The 26873-nt window shown below is 40.5% G+C and overlaps 1 protein-coding gene across 2 annotated transcripts in view; it reads right to left on the bottom strand.

Moving 5' to 3' along the window:
• myripb (myosin VIIA and Rab interacting protein b) overlaps window positions 1-26873 on the bottom strand; it is a 176867-nt gene that overhangs the window by 16972 nt on the left and 133022 nt on the right. For both annotated transcript variants that reach the window (XM_072691090.1, XM_072691084.1), the window contains exons 4-11: window positions 25590-25726; window positions 14290-14373; window positions 13621-13718; window positions 12061-12141; window positions 11105-11293; window positions 7560-7749; window positions 5597-6264; window positions 999-2045 (exon numbers count right to left, since the gene is read on the bottom strand). In XM_072691090.1, the coding sequence (XP_072547191.1) occupies window positions 999-2045; window positions 5597-6264; window positions 7560-7749; window positions 11105-11293; window positions 12061-12141; window positions 13621-13718; window positions 14290-14373; window positions 25590-25726 (2494 nt within the window). The remainder of the gene's footprint in view (window positions 1-998; window positions 2046-5596; window positions 6265-7559; window positions 7750-11104; window positions 11294-12060; window positions 12142-13620; window positions 13719-14289; window positions 14374-25589; window positions 25727-26873) is intronic.

The following is a 26873-nucleotide window of genomic DNA, read 5'->3' on the forward strand; positions in this document are numbered from 1 at the left end:
GAGAAAAGGAATGAATGAGAAATGGGAATGAATAAGAGAGAGAAAGAGGAAGAAGAAACCGATGGAATGGAAGAGATTTGAGAAGAGAGAAGGAGAGAGAGAGGAAGACGGGAGAGTGGGGGAAGACAAATATATAGAAAAGGAAAGATAGTTGGAGGGATAAAAATGAAAGAGAGAGAAAGAGAGAGAGAGTAGAGTGAGAGAGGTAGAGCATGACAGAGGAAGAGAGAGAGAGAAAACATCACAGCAGAGAGAGACAGAGTGAACATTTACATGATTGACAAGAGACAATGAGCAAATGAAAGACAACGAGGGCCACAATGCACAGAGACTGAGCGGGTGACTGGAGGAAAGCAGCAGTCAGTGTGGTGCAGGACCCTACAACACGCACTTCTGTGACTGGACCGAACACAGCATGTCCAAACGAGCTTCTGTACACATCTGTAGCTGAAGCTGAGTCATGCTCCAGGTTCACGGTTAGTCCTCTGTTTCATGCAAAACTCAAGACCATATCTGTGTCAGTGGGGTTTGGCTGGTCATGCACTTTTAGTTTGGGGAGTTAGTCACTGCTTCTCATCATTGATGAGAAATACGAGCTTGTCCTTTCTGCACAGAAAATTATATGAGGGCGGGGTTAGTTGGAAAAAAAGGTGCAAGCAGGCGATTTCACAAGGGCCACAATCTGAATATTCCAACACTCCCTCTCCTTAGATTCTTTCCTTCAATGATAATACACTCCACTGCACCGAAAAGATGAAAGCAGACTAAGGAGAGATACCACCATACTGCTTTCACCAATCATGACCTTATAGTAGAGTGTACCTCAAAGATGGTGAGAGAAGAGAAGGTTTAAAGCAACAGTGCAGCAAAAAGGTTTGACACATTTGTATCATTTTTCATGATCTGATCTGACTGATCATCTGTATGATTTATTTTTGCCGAACTGTCACTTTAAGTCTATTGGAATGGCCCATTGGTCCAGTGCATTTTCCGCTTACCTCTGTCGGAGGTGTTTGCTCCTCTGGACCACAGGGGGAGCAGACTGGTGACTCGCACATAGACTTTGTCTTCTTCAACTCCACAAGTTCTGCCCTTCTTTCAGAACCCCTCTCTGATTTGCTCCTCTGCATCAACTTTCTTTTGACTCTCTCCTCAGCTGGATTGTCTTTTGCCGTGCCACTTCCGTCCTTTATACTTTTCCCTTTCTCCATCCCTCCATCTTTGTCATTTTCCGTTACAATGGTTGCTTCGTGAATCTCCTGCATATCAGTCTTCATGCTAGGCCCATTCACTTGTGCCAGCTCTTTGTCAGCTGACCTCACCATTTCCTTTCTTTCTCTTTCACTCTCCATCTCCAGTCGTCTCGCCTGCTCTCTTTTTTGCCTTTCCATTTCTCTCCGTCTCTCCTTTTCTATTTCTATCTGCCATTCTGTTTCATGCTGCTTTTCCACGTCCAACTGCCTGTCCCTCTCCCTTTCCTGCTGTCTTTCAACGTGTCTTGGCCTCACAGCATCACTTCTGTCCCGTTCCCTGCTAATCTGTCTCTCCATCCGTTTTTCACTCTCTTTCTCCATTTCCCTCTTGCTCTTTTCTGCCTCTCCATCTTTCATTCGCTTTTCTCTCTCTCTCTGTCTCAGCCGCTCACTTTCTTTCTCCCTCTCTCTACTGCTGACTTTCCTGATTGGTTCGTCTTCGGATGATGTCATATCCTCCCTGCTGATCTGGCCAACCAGCTCAGAGAGTTTAGACCTCAGTTCCTGTTCCATGGTGTCGTTCCCGGGTGAGGCCCTAAACTTGAGGCCCTGTGAGGTGGGCCCTGGCTTGTTGACCCCTGCTTGATAGTGTGTGGGTGGACTGGCAGCCATGGAGTTAGGGGCAACTGTGTCCTGGTACTCATATTCAGGAGTCATGGCGCCAGGGGTCAAAACCTCAGGTGGGGTCACAGTGTCTGGAGTCTGATAGTGGAGAGGGGGCAGAGGCGACGGAGCCTCCTGGCTCTGTTGTCGTCGCATCATCATAGCGTTGAGTAGGTGAGCACTGTTCTCCTAGACAGAGCAAGAGAGTATATTGTGTATATATTAATTGAATGTGTTCCAAAAATACAGAATATAATTCAGATAGTTCAGAGAGATTTAGTGGTTCCTCCTCTGGCCTTGATGATTGGGTAATGAGAATAAAGCTTTCATAAAATGATCTAAATCAGCTGCTTCCAACAAATTCCTCACAGCTGTCCACTCACTCTAGTGCTTGGATTATTCTTCTTTACACATTTCTCAGTCCCACACACTCTCAATGCCATTCCTACAAAATGCAGCAGAATGAATCCTAACTAAAACCATAAAAACAAGCACTTTGGGAAGAACTACATTACTTGCCTATATCTGAGGAGAGATTCTAAACTTCTTTTACTTGATTTTAAAGCTTTAAAGGGATGAGCACCTGAGTACCTCGTTGGCTTTGTTCAGCTGTGCGGATCCTGATCTGCAAATACCTGCTATAAAGTGTAGAAATGTATAGCAAGTACCTGCTATAAAGTGCAGAACTGTGGAGAGGCTTCTTTCTTTTTATCTTATTAAACTGTGGATTTCCAGTTTATATTACACACCCAGCCTATGCAGTCACCTTTAGAAACCATCTCTTTTCAATTGTAATTTTAATTACATTTCTTCTCCCATACTGAGAATCACTGACCCTGTGCCGCCACCTGGTGGAGATAAAAAATCAGCTGCAACAAAACACTACAGCATTGGTCTACAGTCCAAGGCCATCACTCAGTGTTCCAGAGGATAACATTGTGAGAAATATCTACAATAAGAAAGGGGAAAATTTGAAAATGGACCCTGGGTGTGGTATGGAGAATTACTTTCAAGAACACAACAGTCAGAATGTCAGAAAGTCTGAAAGTCAGATACAGGTCTAAAAAAGTCAGGTTGTCACTTTTTCTCTTTAGATGAAACTACTCAAACTACCCCTGAGGAACACACAGTAATAACATTTGTGTGAGTGTATGCTTTTTCAGGCAGATTTATTAAAGGATTGGAAGATTGGATACCTCTTCATACAAACATGGAATCTCTATTGGAAAGCATTCAGCATAATTACACTCAGTGTTCTGTATAGTTCAATACAGTATTGAGAGGTTCCTTTGATTGTAACAATAGTACAACTCCTCTATATAAAATGTTTGTCTGTTTTCTGTCGTTTTTGTCCACGCTGCCAAAACCACCCAGTTTGGTTGTAGTTGTGCAACAACATATATACAGTGGGGAGAACAAGTATTTGATTCACTGCTGATTTTTCAGGTTTTCCCACTTGCAAAGCATGTAGAAGACTGTATTTTTTATCATAGGTACTCTTCAACTGTGAGTGATGGAATCTAAAACAAAAATCCAGAAAAATACATTGTATGATTTTTAAATAATTAATTTCCATTTTATTGTGGGAAATAAGTATTTGATCATCTATCAACCAGTAAGAATTTTGGCTCTCACAGACATGTTACTTCTTTTTTAAGAAGCCCTCCTGTTCTCCACTCATTACCTGTATTAACTGCACCTGTTTGAACTCGTTACCTGTATAAAAGACACCTGTCCACACACTCAATCAGTCAGACTCCAGCATCTCCACAATGCCCAAGACCAGAGAGCTTTGTAAGGACATCAGGGATAAAATTGTAGACCTGCACAAGGCTGGGATGGGCTACAGGACAATAGGCAAGCAGCTTGGTGAGAAGGCAACAACTGTTGGTGCAATTATTAGAAAATGGAAGAAATGCAAAATAACGGATAATCTCCCTCGGTCTGGGGCACCATGCAAGATCTCACCTCGTGGAGCATCAATGATCTTGAGGAAGGTGAGGAATGAGCCCAGAATTACACGGCAGGACCTGGTCAATGACCTGAATAGAGCTGGGACCACAGTCTCAAAGAAAACAATCAGTAACACTCTACGCCGTCAAGGATTAAAATCCTGCAGTGCACGCAAGGTGCCCTTCCTCAAGCCAACGCATGTCAAAGCCCGTCTGAAGTTTGCAAATGACCATCTGAATGATCCAGAGGAGGAATGGGAGAAGGTCATGTGGTCTGATGAGACAAAAATAGAACTTTTTGGTTTAAACTCCACTCGTCATGTTTGGAGGAAGAAGAATGATGAGTACAACCCCAAGAACACCATCCCAACCATGAAGCATGGCGGTGGAAACATCATTCTTTGGGGATGCTTTTCTGCAAAGGGGACAGGACGACTGCACCGTATTGTGGGAAGGATGGATGGGGCCATGTATCGTGAGATTTTGGCCAACAACCTCCTTCCCTCAGTAAGAGCACTGAAGATGGGTCGTGGCTGGGTCTTCCAGCATGATAACGACCCAAAACACACAGCCAGGGCAACTAAAGAGTGGCTCCGTAGGAAACATCTTAAGGTCCTGGAGTGGCCTAGCCAGTCTCCAGACCTGAATCCAATAGAAAATCTTTGGAGGGAGCTTAAAGTCCGTGTGGCCCAGCGACAGCCACGAAACCTGAAGGCTCTGGAGGAGATCTGTATGGAGGAGTGGGCCAAAATCCCTGCTGCAGTGTGTGCAAACCTTGTCAAGAACTACAGGAAACGTCTCATCTCTGTAATTGCAAACAAAGGTTTCTGTACCAAATATTAAGTTTCTTTTTCTGGTGTATCAAATACTTATTTCCCACAATAAAATGGAAATTAATTATTTAAAAATCATACAATGTATTTTTCTGGATTTTTGTTTTAGATTCCATCACTCACAGTTGAAGAGTACCTATGATAAAAATTACAGTCTTCTACATGCTTTGCAAGTGGGAAAACCTGAAAAATCAGCAGTGTATCAAATACTTATTCTCCCCACTGTACATTATATCCATTTGGGAAATGTTAGTCCCATGCTGTCTTACTCTTGAATTACTCCTGGTTAGAAACCAAACTATCATAGAAATGTCTTGTTCTACCAGCATTAGAACCACGCTTCTGTCTTTGGTTTTGAACCAGCTCTGGACAGCACATTTTTAACCGAGGAGGAAGCTTCTAAAATAAGTGGGATCTGAATGGTCAGGTAGGTCAGTCAGACTGGATTGTAAGATATCAAAACAATATAGAATTTATCATTATAATTTAAAAAATTGCTACCAAACAAAACAAATCAGTTCAGGATGTCAGATTAAAAACTGTTCACAAAAAATAATGAGTTAACTGCTGTTTACTATTGTATATTAGCACATCTTAACGAAGTTGTGAGGCTGTATTATTTATAGAAACACAAAGATTAGACTGGAATAGGCTGGAATAATTCTTACATTTTACAATTACAGCATTTAGCAGACGCTCTTAGCCAGAGCGACTTACAAAAGTGCTTAGCTGTCAAGCTCTTTTCTACACCTCAGAAATTCTACACTTTCAGCAACATTTCTGCACGAGATCGACCTCACTTCTCTTTAGACCAAGAAAAGAAAATACATTTTCCTTTGGGTGTGTGCTCTACATTATATAGACTGGATAAATAGCTGCTGAGTAGAAGTACAGGGCAGATGTTTCCAATAAAGTGGACAGTGAGGGTCCTGTAAAGATATGCTGATTTCCTCACCGGTGTAGCAGAGCTGTACACAGAGTTATGCGCTCTGTGACTATGTTCAGCCAATTCGCGCTTGCTCCTTCTCCGCCGCCGTGACCTTCTGATCTGCTCACTGCTTCGCTCCTCCCCTTCGCTGCTGTCCCCGCCCACTCTGGGGTTAAAGTTCACGTCTAGGGTGTCCGACCTCAGTGGAGGTGGGACTGTGAGGTCAGGTGGGCTTCTGTAGGGTGTATAGGGCATGTACGGTGGATGACAATCGGACAGCCCTTTCTTTCTCTGATGGATGTTATGTGTAGGCCTGCGTGGTCGGGTGGGGGGCGCTGTAGAGGCCTCTGAATCGGAGTTAAGGGTTTCTGTGTTGGTGTACTGGCCCGAGGAGGGCGACGTGACAGGCGGATGGTGGCGGGCGTACGTCCACTCTGGGTCGTGCTGGGAGTCGGTGTAGTACGACTCGTCTGAGAGACGTCTGCGGAACTGCAAGAGTGCAACACCCCAACTGCTCTGGTCTTCGGTGTCTGAGTCAGAGCCCATCTCGTCGTACGCAGACACCACGCCCGACTCTTTCTCCAGCACGCTGAACACAAGGCTCTTACGCTTGGTCAGCAGGCTGGGTCGCAAGTGCTGGGAACTCTGCAGGGCAATCCAGTTGCCGTCTGGAGACTGTAGCACTGAGGAAGCACCTGCAGAGCCAAAGAGATACACACACACCTGCTAAGAGAAGTAAATATACAGATGCAGGAGGAGACACATTTTTATAAGAGGGCATGGATATGGGCATGGATCATCATCATCCTGGAATATGTGCATGTTGGTGTTCAACTTCTCCTTCACTGGTATAAAACTGAAGCTTACAGGCAAATGTTGCAAACAAACACAGCAAATCAATCACGCAAATACTCTCCTGTACTCTCAACTCAATGATCACACTGCATTTAGATTTTCAGTTATGTCGCACAGACTTCATGAGGTTTGGTACATGAGAATGACTTGCTGTGAACTGTAAAAAAATAATATTACTTGCTATAAGAACAAGGTGAACAGATTAAACACAGAAACAACAGAAACTGGGAAAGTTCTAAAGCATACTTGAAGTCTTGTGTGTGTTTCATCACTTGTGTGTATGTGTGTGTTCACTGTATGAATGGGTTAACGGTAGAGGCCAAATTCCATCCGTGTCCAACACTAATAAATATGGCTGGGGCAAAGCTATGGGTTATATTAGCAAACTTTTTAAGTAAAACTGAATTAAAAAGTTTTTTCTGGGATCATCTAATTCTACACGGTCTGGAAGCAGCACAGCATGATCATGTAGAGCAGCAGTTAAGTGCCTTGACCATGGTTACAACCAGGATCACTTACCACTAGGCTACCATCCATCCATTATGGACTCACCACCATGTTTAACAGTTGACACACTAAACCATTTTGCAGAGTCAGTGAGAACTCTTCCATGTTGCTTTAAAAGTCTGATCTCTGATAAAAACTGCTAATTGGCATTTAAGCTAAAATGTTGCATCTGTGCTTTCAGTCTGAAGATTTAGTTGCTGTACAGTAAATGGCATCATGTGGTGTGATGCAAGGTTCCATTAGCTGTAGCTCTGCCTCTATTATATGTTGTCATGTTGGGTTTTGCTGTGCACCATAAAGAAAATGATGGCTAGTTAATGATGTGCAGTACATATTGTGACAGTCATGCAAAAACCTCACATCTCCAAAACGGAAACTTTGCAGGAGAAGCTAGAAAGACCTTTCAATGGAAGTCCATGTCAAAGTCATTTTGGAGTGTTTCTATTGGTCCGTTGACTCATGGTAAATGACAACGGGAAGACAGATTCACATTATGCCAGATACAAGAGTTTTGTGTAACAGTCACAAAATACATATTTGTTATACATATTTGATATTTGTTTTTTTAATAATGCAATCTACAATAAGAATTCAAATGTGAGTGAGTTGTATGTGAGTGTGAGTTTACAGGAGTTATCCAGGCGGTCCACACTCTTCCAACCCGGGACAGAAGAAGCACGGCTCTCTCTTCTAAGTGAGGAATAAAGCTGGATATCAGGCTCTGGCTCTGCAGCTTCACAGCCTGCATGGGGCTCGTCTGCTTCAGGAACTTTATCAGGAGACTCGTCACTCGTCAAAGAAAATGCTGATCGTGACCTCTAAACACACACACACAAACACACACAAACACGCAAATACACAAACATAGTCAAATACACAATTAACATAGCTTAACTTTCTTAGAAAAACTTAAATGTAAAGAGTACTTGGGTATGAGAATAGTGCTGTATAGATTATACGTATAATTAATAATAACTTTTTGAGGCTTTAAAAAGCTTGAAGATACAGCCTGACAACTGACCCTGCAAAGTCTCACTGACAACTGACCCTGAAAAGTCCCAGAAATGTGACCTGTGACCCTGAAGGGTCAACCTGAAGTGTAACCTCATATAAAGGGACAACTAGATAATTCCCACTGAATAGTGCATTATTTTTTGTACACCACCAATGGTGCCATTACTTGAACATGCTATAACAGGCTGTGGTAGCAAGCTGTGGTAGCTATAGTTTATGGTCTTGGTCTGACTTGGTTGTCCAAATAGGGATTTGATCTGAGTGTTAAAGCAATTGATTTATGGTCTGTTTACACATTTACTTGTATTTGTAGACTAAAGTGAGCTCATATTTCCTACAGTTGTGACTGTAATGACGTTTGCTCACCCAAATCTATAGCACATTCTCAATCTTACAAATTACAATTAATTGTTTAGATCTGCAAATCCTTTACTTAAGCAATATGGTAAACATTTCACAAAATCACAATAAATTTAAAAATGTAAGGCATTTTCATTATACACAATCAATATTGCATCACATTTGTCCTCACACTGCTTTTGGCTGAATTGGTGGCTTAGAATGTACTGTTTGAGCCACCTCTTGTTGCAATTATGAGCCTTAAAAATGATGAGTGTCTTTTGTATTTTTTTGTATCTTGATATACAGTATTTTGACAGTCTGCCAGTCATCCAGTTTTCTGTGTTTGGATTATTCCTGATTTTGCTGCCCCAGACTTTTGTTTTGTTGCTTAGTCAGGTATAGGAAGAATTAGTAAAGCAGTAACACATTTGAAACAAAAATGATTTGTTGCTCCGAAGCATCAGACAACCAGCTCTACCACGCCACCTGTTGGGCAAAAGTAAAAATACTACAGTATCATCACTTGTTTCTTTTCAGTGTGTTGGTGAGATGCTTTCCCCCAAGCTGAGACCTGATATGTGATTCTTTTGCATACCTGTGTAAGTAATGTGTGCAAACTAAAGTAACTGAATGCATTCACTGAAAGGGGTGTCAGCAAACATTTGTGGACATATTGTATCTGCCAATGTGTAAGTGCGGGCAGTGGTGACAGCTGTTTTTTTGGATGCAAGCAGGCAGAAGTGATGCAAGACTTTGGGGGTGTGAGTAGATGTAGCATTGTTGAAACAGGCGTGTACAGAAACTAAAAATCACAGATGTGCAGATCTCTACTCTGGTCACGGGACAGCAATCAATCCCTAGGCTAACTAAGTGAGTCTACTTCAAGTCTTTCCTCATATGGTAAGATAGAGATGAGCAGATTCAATATCAGTATTAAACCAAAATTTTACCATGTACACATTCTAGCCTTTACTGAGGCAATTACGCTAATAAATACAATTCTAATGATGGCTAGTTTTGAAATACTGTGTAGTAGTGTGGTAGAGTGTGGTTTGGGACAAAGCATCCGACAGAAGAAGTTAAAGCACAGAAATGTTGGCATGCCTGCACTAAGAGACTAAGGTGAAGCAGGCAGATGTGGTCTGCATGATGTTGGAGGAGCGAGTGGACAGGTTTGATACAAGATTTTTTGCGCTTGGTTTGTTTAGACGCCTTTGGTTTGTATTATGTTCATACTTCAAAGAAACCGCACCAGAAGTTGATTAGAAACGGACAGAGACCCACCAGCTCCGGCGGTCTCAGTTTGCTTATTTAGTGTGCACCACAGTTCGAAAGGTAGAATTCACACTTACTCTAAAGAACCGCATTAACAGAGAAATCACACCAGGGTTGGATTTAATTAAACCAAAGCTATAAACACACCTTTAAAGTGGTTTATCTACATTTAAACCTTTGTAGAGAACTGGAAAGGATAATATACGCAATACTGCAATATGTTTAATGATGTATTGTGCTACATTAACAAAACCTTTTGTTAGTGGACATTAAAAACTTACACCAGCAGTAAAACAGCAAGCCAAATGTACCAGTTTAAATGTGGAATAAAATACAGAAGTCATAAATAAAAGAAAAAAGAAAAAGGGTGTGTTGTTTGTTGAAAAGTTCAGTCCACATAACTGTCTGGCTCAAAGCTAAGGCGTACTGGAATTCTCAGTTTTTCCATTTATCCCAGCACAGTCTGTTTTGAAGTATAGTTCAGCATAGTTCGTGAACCCCAAAGCCTCTTTCGTGAATTAGTAGGTTCAGCACTCACAATAGGTTTATGAGCTTATGGCTGCTAAAGCTATTCTGCACTCACTTGTGCAGAGCCAAGCAAGCAGATCACCTTTTTTCATTGTTTCATTGATTAACCAATTCTTTGCTTCATTGCTGCATTGCATGCTTCCCAGGCTGCATTGCACACTTCCCACCAGCAGACTGCAGTACACACCTACGCTTCCTCTTACCCAGGATGGTCTCATACAGGGGTCTGGATAAAACAGAAATACCTCTTCTGTAACTGTATCTGATGCCTCCGTATTAAGGCTAAAGACTTTACTGAACTTTTAATGCATAGTTAAACTAAATAACACACTAAATATTGCATTGTGAAAATGTGAATGTGTTTTTTTTCCCCAATAAAAGTTACATTTGGCAAAAGATTGATCAGTAGCTGTATTATTGTCTGGGCATATTGACAACTCAACACATATGCAGCAGAAAAATGCTAGAGCTTTCTTTTAAAGGGAAACTACAGCCAAAAAGTAGAATTTAACCATTTAGCATGCTCTGCTGGGCTGGCATGTTCACTCAAGTCGTTCTTGCATTCTTGTGTTCACAGAGAGATTTCCTCTGTAGCCTACCTTTTTAAACATATCTTGACATGTGTGGACTGGGCATTCCAGTTTCCAGTTTCCAGTTCCTAGCCTGTCCAGTTTAAATGCTCTAATTTCCATTCTTACTCATGTTCTTTGGTAATTTCTAAAGAAACGTGTAATTGAAACATACTGAAACTTATTTTTGTAATGTGATGTTTTGGCAATAAGGTCATGGCAGTAAAGCAGTAAAGCATAAAAGTGATTGTGTGTAAGTGTTACAGGGAGACAGTGTCTGCACATGCATGCATGTATGACTGACTATGTGTAGTTGTACCATGTCATGTAATGTTCTGTAGAGGCATATTAAGCTAAACACCACTAATCAGAGGTATCTGTAGATATTCATAGTCTGTTTCTTGGCAAATCAGTATATGTGTGTGTATCTGCATGTATATCTTACCCACAGTGAGTAAGAGCTCTTGATGCTGGCCTGTGCAAGAGGGGAGTGCTGTGACGCAGCGTGTGTGTGCTGTGGTGAGGGGTGTGTGTTGGACGCTGAGGTAGGGGATGGAATTTCGCTGTTCTGTGCCTGAGACCAAACAAAGTCATAGTCTGCTTGCATCTCAGAACGTTTCCCCCTCTGAATGATCTACAGAGAGAGAGAGAGAGAGAGAGAGAGAGAGAGAGAGAAAATAACTTATATGTTACTTATATATATATATAAGTTATTGTAAATATTTAATAAAGTAAACACAGTATACAATTTAACAGGAACACTACATGAACTTCTCACACTGCCCATTTTATTAGAAACATTTTGGTGAACTTTGTAGGCGTACAATTACTGATTATAGTACACCTGCTGCTGCACAGCCCTGTAGCTCACTGGTGGAAAAGGCCCCTGATATTATTTGGGTGGTGGATCATTCTAAGCAAAGCCATGCCACCAACATGGTCATGGTATGTTTGCATGTTAAATATTCATTTCATTTACAACTGAAATGCTTCACCGGTGTTAACATACACTCTATATAGTGTATATGGATGCATCCAGCTATGTAAAGTTGTACCAATGTACCATGCCACTATGTGGTCAGTGATGCTCCTAATGGTGTTCCTTTTCCATTAATAGACTGGAGAGAGGTGGGCTGATGAATTCTGCATTAACAGTTGTGCATCAGCAGCTACAGTAAGTAACTGTGAAACTAAAAAGGGCATCTATATGGTAAGTGTATAAGATGAAATGGGCAATTTCGTGTTTCATGTGATGATCCAGTCATTTTCTTCACCTCTGTGTGAACTAATTTTATGGCTTTTTAAACATAAGAATTCCAACACATACATGAAAAGTTATGAATACTGACTACTGAATACATTCCCTCTAGTAATATGTATGAAACATGCAAAAATGCTTACTTTTTGGACGATAGTAGTCGCAAGTTCCTCTATGAGCTCCTCTTTATGATCACGCAGATACCGAGCCTCATTCTGTTTCTCCTGGACAGAGAGAGACATGGGGGCATGGAGGAAAAAATAAAGAGTAAGAGACAGAGAGAAAGAGAGGGAGAGAGATGATAAAAGGTAAAGCACTGGTTGCTGCTGGGTAAGAAACTCATTCAGAAATGATGGATAGATGGTTAAAATGAAAGGACACAGGGGGTAAGCTGTATGAACTGCAGCACACAGATAATGTAAGTGGATTCATATGTCAACCCAGCAGTCTTCCATATCAGCCCTTTTTTCCATTTACTTTAAACTACCCAACTACACCGAAAAACAATGCACTTCAAATATGCAGGATTTAAATAAGATTTTATGATTTTAAATATGAGTGATTACTGATTAATAAAATATGTTACTCAGTTAAACAGATAGATACTCTATATGTCTAAATGTTTGTGGACACCCCTTCTAATTAATGAATTAATTTATTCAGCTGCACCCATTACTGACCCACATGTGCCAATGCACCAACACAGCTTGTCTAGTCCCTGTAGAGACATACTGCCAATAAAATAGGACTCCCTGGAGCACACAGGCATGAACATATTGGCACCATGCCAAATGCCAGCGTGGACTAGAGGAGTTCTCTGGAATGATAGTGCTCCATCCAATACTTTTGGGACGAGTTGGGGAGTTGAGAACGAGGTGGGGTGGTGATCATCTTACATCCTGACCTCAGTAACATACTCTTGTCACTAAATGCAATCAAATCCACACAGTGATGCTTCAAAATCTAGTAGAAAGCCTAGTAAAATTACCCTTGATTTCAGAAGAAACAATAAGTGAACAGGTGTCCAAATACTTTTGTCCATATAGTGTAAGTGGACGGCTGATTAATGGACTGTTAAGATACTGAAATTAATGGATGAAAAATGGATAGGGAATGGATAAATGGATGCATAATGGATAATTGTCTAAATGAAAAGGTGGATGGATGCATTGACTGATGGGTGCATGAACAGACACATGCCTGGAAGGATAAAGAGATGGACTAATTAAAGGGTTGGTGGATGTTGGATGGATGAACGGATCGGTGGATGGGTTGATGAGTTGATCGTTGGATTGATGGATTAAAGAATATGTGAATGGACAATAGATAGACGGATGATTGGTGGAGCGATGGATGGATAAATGTGTGGACAATAGTTGGATGAATGATAGGTGAATCAATCGATGGATGTATGGGTGGATGGATTTAGGTTGGATGAACAGATGAATGGATGGGATGATCGATGGATAGATGGTTGAATTATTAAAAGTTGGAGTGAACAATAGATGGATGGATGATGGGTAAAGCAGTGGATGGATGAATGGGTGTATGAGTAGAAAAATGTATGGGTTAATGAGTTGATGGATGGATGAATTAATTATTGTTTTGTGGGTGGATACTAGATGGATGGATGGTAGGTGGAGTGATGGATGGATGAATGGGTGGATGGGTAATGGATGGATGAACGCAGAAAATAACACTACCAGACTATCTCTATAGCTCTCTGCTTTAGTGATGGCTTCTTCTATGGCCTCCTCAGCAACACGCAGGGCAACAGTGAGGGTCTCTGCCATACTGTGACCTACACACACACACACACACACACACACACACACACACACATATATACACACACACACACACACAAAAGGATATACATTTTTAATCACCTGAATTAAGGCATTCATTAAACAGCTTGCACACTACAGTATCTCTTTGACTGTGGCCTGTGCCCTTACATTTCACTCTCACGGTTAAACTGCAATGTGTGTGTGTATGTTTGTTTGTGTGAGAGTGTGTGTGTAAGAATATTTCCCTTTGATACTGTAGTTTTTCCATTCTGAAAGGTAATTTGAAGTGCTTCATGATTGCAGTGATTCATTCAACACTTAACTGTGAAGAGCTCTTAATTCTGATGGCAACTCAGTACACAATACACACAACTACCCAGCAGAAAACAGAGCAGCTATTCTCTGTATGTGTGTTTGTGAGTGGCTCGTGGAGTGTGTGTGTAAGATAGGGTTGGTTAAAACAACAGTTTACTATCACAGCTTGACCTGGGTTCAGAGAACCAGCCCAGATAAGTATGACTTCCACACACACACACAATAGACTGTGAGAAGTGTTGTATAACGATGAGTCTTGGAGCTCACCTTCACTGTGCTTGTAGAAAGGGGAGTCACTGCCACACACACTGCCATCATTATCATTACTGCCCTCAGGAGCACTGACCTCTGCTGAGAGAGTGAAAGAGAGAGAGACAGAAAGATAAAGAGTGAGAGAGAGAGATAAAGAGAAATATTATTCATAGGTAAATATTATTATTATAAACTTATAAAAGATCAAAAATAAAACAGCACCAGCACCAGTGGTACAGCAAAGCTGGCTGCTTGCCCATGCCCAGGGAAATCGGCTGTTATGCCCCACCCACCATGTCAAAGTATAAAATCTGGATTTTTTAAATATAGACAAATTAGTAAGGCTGTATTGGCAAGAACCTGGTGATATGATATGTATCACAATACTGGGGTTATGATTAAAAATATTGTAATATATTGCAATACTATAAGCAAGACAATACATTGCGATTTTTAAAAACTGTAGATGCCCTAAGAGGTTAAAGGTAAGGCTAGGGGTGGGGTTAGGTGCCAGGGTTACATTTAATAGACAGTATTTTACATTCAACTTAGAGTTCATCTGCTTCTAATGGCTATTCAGTTGAAGAGCCTCATTAATGCTGTGTGGGCTGTCCACTCTCCTCTAGGGGTGTAAGAAAATATTGAAATATCAAAGTATAGTGATATGTTTTGCAATACTTTATCAATTCTCAAAAGCACAGTATTGATTTCTAATCAGTAGCTTATATGCAGAGATTGATGGCGGACAGTGGTTCAGGTCGTGTTGTGTTTAACCCTCTAAGCATTTGTTTGATTTTTGCACATATGCTTAAACTACTCCTTTAAATGCACTTACACACACACTGCTCTCTATAATGATACATAGAACCCATGTGACCTTGAGAACTGTGAAGAGATACGCTAATCCTAATCCTAAAAGTCAGAACTCTTCATGTTTCAGTGAGCATCTGCGATAGACCATCCAAGTAAAGTGTTCCCAAACTATTGCACACACCTGAAGTACACCTTGAATTGTCACTGGCCATCTACTCTGCTGTCCTGTGTTGAAATAAATGTGTGTGTGTGTGTGTGTGTGTGTGTGTGTGTGTGTGTGTGTGTGTGTGTGTGTGTGTGTGTAAAATTTGCTGTGCTCTCGCCTTCCCCTAACATATTTAATCAGTTGTAGGTTCACCTCGCCTCACTGCATTAAGCATTAAGGAATCTGTAGATATAAAATTGGCGGTGTCCCATAATTACATGCTCTAAATCGCTGGCTCGGTTTAGGTGTGAGTGAGGACAGCAGTGCCAACAGCAGTGCAGCCACCGCCCAAGCAAAAACGATGAAAAGAAACGAAGCGAAACTTAGCCTTTGGAGATTTAGAGGAAGAGAAATAGATTTCATGGGTGCATGACATTTACTGTTACACTGAGCAGTAAGAGAGTAAGAGGATTACTGAATTCCCTCACTTTCAAAGAAGAGACTGTGAAGTCAAAATGCTGATAATAATAATAAGGTGGGCGAAAGCAGAGCATGAAGAAAAGGAAGAAACACAGAGGCAAGAGGCTGTGTGGAATAGGAAATCACATGTGGGAGAAACAATTACAGAAAAAAACAACAAACAACAACAGATAACAACATAAAAACATCATTAACAGCACCAGCGGGGCAGCAGAGCCTCATGGATGCTGTGTGGGCTGTCTGCTCTCCTCTAGGAGTGTAAGAAAACATCGAAAAAGAAACGTTTTGTGATATTATGTTTTGCAATACTGTATAAATTCTCAAAAGCACTAGCAAAAATGTAGTTTACATGCATAGAGATTGATGGCAGGTTCAGATTGTGCTGTGTTTAACCCTCTGGGGTCTCAGAGAATGTTTATGTTTTTTGCAAATATTGCTAAATTCGACTTTTAAATGCACTTGCATGTCAGACAATACCCACATATTTCAGATCAAAATGTTCAAAACAATCTCAGCTCTCTCTATAAGATACATAGACCCCACGTGACCTAGAGCACTGTGTGAGGAGATAAACCTGATCCTAAACCTGGAAAATATCTCCTACAAAAACATACATTTACTATTGTGGGAGAATTGTTTTGGTGCTTGAAATGGATTTACCAGAGTTGTAGCTTTACAGAAGCAGCGGAATGTGTGAATAAAATTGTATACAAATGGCGAGAGGCAAAACACGAGTGTCCATTGGTCAGTTTCAAACAAAACCATAGACGCATTCACACAAATTCAGTTAGACACGTCAATCTGTCAATGAGATGCAGAGGGCGAGCAGCTACATATTTTGGGAAATGTTTGTTCTGTGTTAGATAAATATTAACAGAAACATTGAGATTACGTATTAGTAGAAACATTGAGAAGTATGGAAGTATATCAGTTCAAGGCACAGCATGGTTGGCTCACATTAAACATCTCCCTCAGAATTCAGAAAAAACACAATACATTTTTATTTTTATGATAATTTTACCTTTCATTTTTATTTACATTTTTAATTGCTTGTATCATTTTCTATTACTGACAGAAGTCAAAAATCCCAATAATGATAATTATTAACCCTAAATATTACAAAGCCCCCTTTAAGCTTTAACTATATAGGTCTATAGAAAAGGAGTTTTTTAGGGTGTTAAGAGAAGAGACGTGGAGTGGATATTGCATTCACACACCCATGCTTGCATTCACATGGATAAACAGACACCCAAAGCAAACAAGTAGAAGAATTGGGCGTGTGAGACTGAGCTGCTGGAAGGAGAGAGAATGCAACAAGAAATGGAGACCGCAAGGCAGAACAGTAAAGACCTCCTCAAAACCCTTCCTCTTCAACAGTGCACGTTATAAGCGCAAAACCCATACGCTGAAAGATGCTGGTGATAAAAGAAAATAAAGGCAAACGCGCGCTCAGAGCAGTCCACCTGACCGCACAGTCACCTCTCCACTTCCCTCTGCCAGCCCTAAAGGAGCACTCATTCAATATCACCATGACAACGGAGCAGAGAGCGAGACCGCTGCACTGGCCGTCTGTGAGCGCTCCACTCCGAGCCAACTGACAGAACACAGCCGTCTAGACAGAATGCGTTCTGCCCACAGATGGGGTTCTAACACAGAATGCATGTTCTAACTGCAGATAGATCGCAGATGTCCAGATGAAATTTATCTTAATTACAGGTAAATCAGCCGTACTTACTCACCGTCCACTTTATTGGAAACATCCACCTAAGTGGTGTGCAGTTAAGTGACTGCAGACCATCTGTTGATACACGGTTTGTGGAAGCCACTCTTAGCCAAAGAGCCGCACTTGTTACACGGTCATGCCTGACTATGTGTAATAGCTGTGGGAGAGCAAGGTGTGGATTGGAGGCAGGCTTTCCTGATGGTGTGCCTGGTAAAACACAGGAATGTAGGAAACTGCTCTGAATTTAGTTTGATGAATGTGGTACAAAGGATGAGAATGACAACAGTGATAATGAAGGTGATGAATATAGAGAGTAAGATGGGATGAAATGAGAGGAGATGAGATTACCTTACTTTAGGGTTAGATAAGGGTTAGGTTAGGGTTAGATAAAGTACATAAGGTTCTTTAAGGCTAGGGTTTGCACTGGACCTTTGTGGATGGAAACAGGTAAACATAGGGTAGAGGCTGGGCACGTGAGCAGGCTAAGGCTGAGGGAGCCACAAAGCAAGCTGATGTTGAACAGGGCAAAGGGGGCAGTGAGCACCTTTTTAAAAATGAACTTTTCTTTTCTTTCTTTTTCGGATTTAAATATTAATATGACTCTGGATACACAGTGTTACGAAGTTCCCTATTACAAGTGAAGCATTACAACGATTCTGAAGCTTTTATTTTAAGGTAGAAATGCTACATAAAGCTGCTTTAAACGTACACTCTTGTTTGTTGTCTCTGTCTCAATCTCCCCCCGCTTTTGCTTTGCTCTCCAGTATAAAAAGAATTCTCTCCAGTAAACTACATTTTTTAAATTTTTATGGAATCAATTGCATCAGGACCAGGCAACATTGCTTCTTACTCAACATTGACGTGACTGGCTGAAGCTCCACCTCAGATCTTATCAGTCTCTTATTGGCAGGTATAGTTAAGCCTGAGAGTGTTTTCTTTCAGTGTTTTTTCTTTTCTCACTGAAAATGTTGACGGTATATTTCTGAATGCAGCTTTTTTCACATCGCATTAGGTGTGTAAAAATCATAAGGCAGGAGTGCAACAGGGTACAAAATCAATAGAACACTACAAATATGACAGGCAGCATATTTCACTCCATCAAAGCTCAACAGGACAAGTCTAACTCTTGCTTGATGCTTTCTTAGCATGACCGTTCCCTCAGAAACTGCCAGACTCCAGTCAGACCTGCCCAGACAGTGGCTAGAAGCTTCCCCCCGAGCGCCTAATGAGACTGATTACATGACTAGCATTCCTGCCGCATCTTAGGAAATGACATGGAGATGGAGGATCAGGGTTGATACTCTGGTCTGTTTTCTTCATACTGAGTCTTTTAAACTGCTTGGCTGCATCATAGCGACTGTTGCTCTGACAACGAGTCTAAAGTCTGTCAGCTGGAATGAATAGAGAATTCAGATGAGTTTGTTTAGAGGAAGACAGTTCAATATGCATGCATGCTCACACTCACACACACATACACACATATGCATACACACACACACACACACACACACACACACACACACACACACACACAACATCTACAACCCCTAAAGCACTGGTCTTAATTGTCTAATGTAGTATACACTGGTAAATGTATCTGGAACATCTTAAGGTCCTTTGAGGAACCTTCAACACACACACACACACACACACACACACATATTTACTAGAGGAGCCCATTCACAATATTCTTGCATGGACACTCACACACTCACTGTTTGAGACACACACACACACCCTCTTAGAGCATATTTGCGTCATTTCCCCTGGAGTCTAAAGACACTTCAGGACCCCCCCCACACACACACACATACACACACACATAAATACATACATACATAAGCACAAACACATGTGCTTATGCATCAAAGTCAGTCAACTGATTCACTGGCTAAACTAAGGAAACCAATGTGCAAACACACACACACACACACGCACACACACACACACACACACACACACACACACACACAATTCCCCCCCCACACACATTATGTCACCACAACGGTTCACAGGAGCCGCATAGCTATTACCCACAACCCACAGCTGCATTTCTTACGGTCAGCCCTTCTTTCTTCTACGGCTGGCCTAGGGTTAGCCTTTTGAGCCCTGTTATTCCCCTGTTTCAATTTGCCTCGAAAGACTTTCGTTTGTGGGTTGGATGGGGGTACATTTTTGGATGCATGATTAAAATAAAGAAAGGCTAGCAGTTTGGGGGTTTTGGTTTTGTTCCAATTTATAGCTTTTACCATTTTAATTACACAGGTTTTGATTTAGAAACAAAAGACAACAGTGCTTTATAGCTTGAAGCTGTAAGATAGGGAGAAAGAGATGATCAATGAGATGATCTTTCTTTCTGGAGGCACTGAAGCTTTTTTCTCGCTCACTCTGTCTGTCTGTTTCTCTTACTCTCTCTCTCTCTCTCTCTCTCTCTCTCTCACACACACACACACACACACGCACACACACAGGACAAGCATTGATTTTTGTATAATTGCAAGTACTGCAACACCTACACTTCAACATAACCTAAATCTACTAACCATAATCTTTACCTAACACCACTAAGCCTAATTTACCCCTTACCTTAAACTTACTATTATTAATCTTAACCAAAACCAAGTATACTAAACCCAAATCTTAATCTTAAAACTGCTAATCCAAAACTTAAGACCTAACCTTTAGTTATTATCCCAATCATAACCCTAACCTAAACCCATTCATCCTAATCATAACCTTAACCTTACTAACACTAATCATAATCTTAAACTATGCCCATTAACCCAAATCATTCCCTAACCGTAACCTTACTAAGCCATTATCTTAACCCTTCCCTAGGACTAAAACCCCTAATATTAACTTCACTTAAACTAAGACCACTAACCCTAACTTTAACACTAATCTAAGTCTACTAACCATAATCTAAACTACTAACACTAACCCTAATCGTAACCCATGCCCATTAACCCTAATTATTCCCTAACCTTAACCTTACTAATTTTAATCATAACTTAAGACCACTAACCCTAACTTTAACCTAAACGTACTAACCCTAACCTTAACTTTAACCTAAACTTACTAACCCTAACCTTAACTTTAACCTACAATTACTAACCATAACCTTAACTTTAACCTAAGCCCACTAACCCTAACCCTAACTTTAACCTAAGCCCACTAACCCTAACCTTAACTTTAACCTACACTTACTAACCCTAACCTTAACTTTAACCTAAGCCCACTAATCCTAACTTTAACCTAAGCCCACTAACCCTAATTTTAACTATAACATAAACTTACTAACCCTAACTTTAACCTAAACTTACTAACCCTAACTTTAACTTTAACCTAAACTTACTAACCCTAACCTTAATTTTAACCTACACTTACTAACCCTAACCTTAACTTTAACCTAAGCCCACTAACCCTAACCCTAAGTTTAACCTAAGCCCACTAACCCTAACCTTAACCTAAGCCCACTAACCCTAACCCTAACTTTAACCTAAGCCCACTAACCCTAACTTTAACTTTAACCTAAACTTACTAACCCTAACCTTAACCTTAATGTAAATCCACTAACCTTAACATTAATTTTAACCTAATCTTAACTCTAGCCCAAGTCTACTAACCCTAATACTAACCTAAGCCATCTCATCTTAGGGTCTGTTGACCCTAATCTTAACCCTAACTAAAGACCTCTAAACCCAATCTTAACCCTAACCTTAAGCCACTAACCCTAACCTTAACCCTAACCTAAGTAAGCCTCAGTAACCTACAACTAAACCTAATCCTAAACTTACCCTCAACATTCAAATTCAGTATTCTGTCTTTCAGGGTTTTTTTATGTGTTGAAAACAGCTTGTTTAAAAGTGAAGGTCAGAAAAGTGTCCTCACTCAGAATATTCTCCCACCATTATGAGGACATTTGGTCCTCACAGAGACAGCAGTACAAGAACAAACATACACAGCTCATCTTCCCCTTGACCGGAATAGTCCTTCATACACACAAAGACAATGGATTTGACCTTGAGATCCGTGCTAATGTCTCTCCTTTAAAACAAGCCAAAGAAGCACCACAGCAACACAGGGATTAGCTCTGAGCTGACTAACACACAGCAAAGCAAATACAATTATTGTTCACACACTGCCTGTGCTGTTGTTTTTCAAACAGCTCTACTGCAGCAGTGCTACAAACTGACTGCCAGCTGAAGTGATTCCAGGCAGGGAACCTAAACATATGCAAGTATAAGAGGTTTTGCAAGCATATGCAAAAAAAAAAAAAAACAAAAACAACAGCAGCAGCAGGCTCAACACAGTCAAACCAAACCTGCCAACACACAAGCATAGCCAAACAGCCGCGTAATACACCCAGACCCAACATGACATGGAGAATTAAAAATAAAAACACTGTACAAGCAAATAACAGGCATTCCCTCAAAACAGCCACATGTTTCAAACATAACAAAAATGCAGTTATTTGGTTAAAATCAAGAAATAAGTGGTAAACAAGTAAAAATGTGTAAACTTGGTACTTAAATTTGGTGGTCATTTTGGGCTATAGCTTCAAAACTGGACCATCACACCAATATGAGCTTGATGGACATCCTATTCCGAAACCATGGGCATTATTATAGAGCTGGTCCACCTTCTGCAGCTACACCTCCTACCCTCTGAGTGTGCCTGTGGGAATTTGAGCCCATTCAGTCAGGAAAAGCATCTATGGTCAGGTACAGATTTTGGATGAGGTGGCCTGACTCTCAAACAACATTCCAATTCGCCCTAAAGGTGCTCAGTGGGGTTGAGATCAGGGCTCTGTGCTTGGTCCTCCACACCAAAGAACGCAATTGTAGACGGAGTGTGGACAGGTACATTTTTATCTAATAACAGTCCCACCCAAAGCCCCCCCTGCCACACACACACACATTAGGTGCCCTGCCATAAGTCACAGTCCTTTCCCTCAGAGCAGGAGAAGCTCCCCAATCATACATTCCGTGTGCAATGCACTCTTTAACACAAGCACACCCACTTAAACACACACACACACACACACACACACACACACACACTGTGGCCTGGCAGGGTGGCTCAGTGACTCATGCTGTATAATCTGCGCTGCTCATCTGAAATGAAAGCCTGCAGCAGCTAATCCTATTTCCTCTCAGTGATGGAGAGTGAGAGAGAGAGAGGGACAGAGAGAGAAGGGGAGAGAGTGACAGAAAGAGAGAGTAAGAGAAAGACCGACAGAGAGACAGAGAAAGTGGTGTTCATTATCAGTACATCTACTCTCCGTAAGTTATTACTATTATGATTATTATTAGTGGTAGCAGTAGTTATAGTAGTAGTAGTAGTACTACTTAGTAGTACTACCAGCACTTGCATTTATCAAGGCTTCCGAATGTACTCATGTCTTGCTTGATTTGTTTAACATTCCGGCAAAGTGTAGTGTAATGAGTAGGGATGCACCAATATCACTTTTTTCCTTCCCAATACTGATACCAAATTTTCAATTATCTGCTGATACAGATTACCAATACCAACTCTGATGAAATACTAGATAGATAGCTATAAATCCTGATATTTATGGTGTTCCACTTTTATAGGTTGTACTTTTTATATTTTATCCCAAATAAGATTGAGAACAGGTACTAAACTTCAGTGTGTGGCTTTAAACAAGCTGCTTAAGCTGCTTAAACGTTTGGTTTTAGAACCAAAAAAACACCACATAGAAACAAAAAGTGCTAAAAATGTAAATGGTCCATTAAATGTTTAATTGTAATAACTAGATATGACTGGCTTTCACTAGTTGTTTAAACATTTGGTTTCATAAAAGAAAAAAAAATCTACATAAAAATAAATAAATGTAGAGGAGTAAGCCTCATGATACTGTATTGGTGCAACCCTAACATTGAGTATTACATATCTATATATATTTTGCAGCATCTAGTTTAAGGTGTCTTTTGAATTCTAGCCGATACAAACTAGCTAAGTTATTTTCTGGGTAAAGAGTGACACACTTTTGTAAGTCACTCTGGACAAGAGCATCTGCTAAAAGCCTTAAATGTAAATGTAAATGTAGCATCAGTGGTAGTAGTAATAGTATTAAAAGCAGTAGTAGTAACAGAAGCAGTAGTAGTAAATACATACACTACTATATACATACACACACACACACACACACGCACACAAATACACACACCCCTCCATTAGCCTTACTGACAGTTTGCCTGCATCAGTTAATCTGCTAATATCTGTAGGGGACTACCATCAGTAACCTTTGATGTCCATTTAGGCGTACAGTGCTTCAGGGCAAGTGTGTATGTGTGTGTTTTTTTATGTTACTCTACTGGACCGGGGCCACGGTGTTAGGGAGCAATTTCAATTTATACAGAGCTTCTGATGAATCCCTGGTTTCAATTCTGTTTTTAACATCCCCTCAACAACTTTGACTCATCCCTCGGCTGTGTGTCATACCTACATTACATAAGTGGACGCTCACATCGCAAAGGGGGGGAGGGGAAAATGAGGAGTGTACTTTTATATTGGGACGCACTCACCCTCAGCTTGATTAGCTTTGGCATGCTAGTCCGCTAATCATGTAAACCTTGCAAAGTAAAGTAACTGCTTTGTCTGGTCATAAGCTTTTGGTTTGGGTTTGTTTTTTTTATGTTGACTGTGTAACCTTTAGCTTGCTAGGTAGCAAGCGACCACAGTATAATGTAAAGTAAAGTAATGAAGCTCAGGTGGAGTGTTTGCTCCATCTCTCACCTCTCAGTGGACTTTAACCAATTTTACTTCAGCTAATGAAGTAAAGGAACGGCCCTAAATAGGGTGTAGGCATTCCTCCCAGGGCAAATGGAGAGGCAGTGTGTTTTATTAGTACTGAAACACACAGTAAACATCAGCTTCACAAAAGCAATGCATCTGCAGTTTCCTTATTGTATGAAGCTGGTTAACAACTTTCTCTGTTAGCCCAAGACATGTATGATTAACCACCAAAACCCTGAGGAAGAAGAAAAAAACCCCAGAAATGATGCACTATAAATATGATAAAAATGGGCCTGTCGCGATAAAAATTTTAATGGACAACATATTGTCCCAAAAATAATAGCTATAGCAATAAACGATGATATCACTTCAAGATCATTTAATGCTGTAGATATAATGACAATATAATAGCATAATAACGCAATTACACTCTTTTAAAGAGCAATGAACCTTTGATTATTACAAATATTCAGAACTAGACATTGCAATACAAGCTATTGAAACAAAAATCCCAAGCTGATCCTGCTGATTTTTCGGATCAGCAAAACAAGAAGAAAAAGGGATTATCATATAAATATGAACTAATCACCTAGGTCTGTTGTGTTCTGATACTCCCTATATTGGGCTGAGTGATGTACTCGAAGTATGTATTCGGTTAGTGGCGTAAAACGTCTTTACCCTGCTTCCTCACAAGACAGAGTGAGTTTTGCACATTTTGCAGCGATGTGTGAGGTAAGGTGTGGCACGCATGATGGCTCATGATGGCTCAGAACCCTTCCGTGATGCTTGTTTTAAGGTACTAAACTTCAATGTGTGGCCGTTGAACAAGCTGCTTGACACAAATACAGAAAAAAGTATGTATGGGACAAACTCCACCAGAAGGCTGTTGTTTACTGGTTGGAATTTTAGCCCTCACTGAAATTCTAAACTTAATCTGCCCAGAGCAGTTCAGACATACCCCAGAGGTTGCCATGGCGATGTAACCCAGTAAGAAATGATCAAACGTCAAAAGGCAGAAAACCTGATCAAACTAAACTAGACAATGTTCCTGACTAGGTTTCAACTTCACAATACCAAACAAACACTCATCACTGCCAGTGTGTTAATACTAGAGTAGCATTTTACAATGTTTTCTGACACCACAAAGGACTGAAGGCTGTCAGTGATTGGTCTAAAAGCTGTTTACTGTCTACTTACACTTAAACAATTGATTTATTTGTTCATTATTATTAGGCACATTCTGGTGTTGTCTTTACAGGAAGGTACAAAGAGGAAAGCACATCTGCAGAAAGCTGAGAAGAACTATTCTTAGAATATGATAACTGACAAAAAATGGATTTTTTACTCATATGTCATTGTCATTGTACTACGAAAGTGTGAATGTAAATATACCTGGTAACTCAGACAGTGCCCCTCTTTCGATGATGTGTTTCCTGTAGAGGGTTTTGAGGACTTTAGCGCTGCCGAATCTCTTAAAGCGACTCTTGACGTTGTTGTAGTACCATTCCAACGACTGTGTTCTCAGGAACCTACACACACACACACACATACACATGAAACAGAAAGTGTGTCACACCATTAATTAATAGCTGTAAGTCTCTGATCTTAACACATGATTACTATAATTAATAATATAATAATGACCTCAAAACATAAAATTATGATTAAGGGAAACATTTAATACATCATGAATCCTTATATTTGACCATGATTTCATATGTTTATGTTGGGCAGATTCAGGTTTTAAGACAAACTAAATACACAAATGTGACAAAAACCTCCTGACATTGTAGTGGAATATTACAAATAGTGGTGGGTGATATGGTCAGAATATTAAATAACAATAATTTAAGACAATATAACGATACTCAATATTAATTGAGGTATTTAACATGCAGACAAAATGCATCAGTAGCGACAGATTGTTAAAAAATGCTAATCAAACACTGTCCCATACTGAGTACTGTGCTTAATATTCAAAATCTGATGCACTTTATCTAATTAAACCAAACTAATTATATTCTCTGTAATTAAACATGCAGTGTTTTTTTAAACACTGACAATGTCCACACTATGTTTGCTTGTATCATGGTCACGCACCTGGCTATAGAGACAGGCAGGTATAAACACAGTCAGTGTGAGAGTCCGAGCTGCACTTCCTTCCAAAATTCAGCACAGTACGAGAACATTTCACTGACAGGTTTAAACAGCTGATCCCAAACTACCAAACACTCCCAGAACTGGAAAAATTAGGAATAACTCTGGGAGAGGACACATGTGGTCATTACAGTCATGCCAATAAAGCTTCTTTGAATCTTGAATCTTGGTGAAACATTGTAGCATTTGTCTTGACAGTCACTGTCCACGATAGCATGACACTTACATTGATGGATGTAATCTGTCCTTACAACGCATGACAGTACATGACACCTCTCATGGCATGCTTATGACACGACTGTTCCTGTGGTATGTGGCAGGTTTCAAGTAACAGTAACCTATATTTATTCGTGCAGTGTAACAGTGAGAAACGTTTGAAATCCCAGCTTATTGGCCTCCGAGGTGTGTGTGTGTATGCATTGTGAGCGATTGGCTCTGTATTTGACCAATCAGAGTTTAAAAGGAAAAGCTTCCCCTCTGTGTGTTACGTAAGCCATAATTTGTTGTGAGATTGTGATG

Source organism: Salminus brasiliensis, chromosome 1, assembly GCF_030463535.1.
Source record: "Salminus brasiliensis chromosome 1, fSalBra1.hap2, whole genome shotgun sequence".
Lineage (NCBI taxonomy): Eukaryota > Metazoa > Chordata > Actinopteri > Characiformes > Bryconidae > Salminus > Salminus brasiliensis.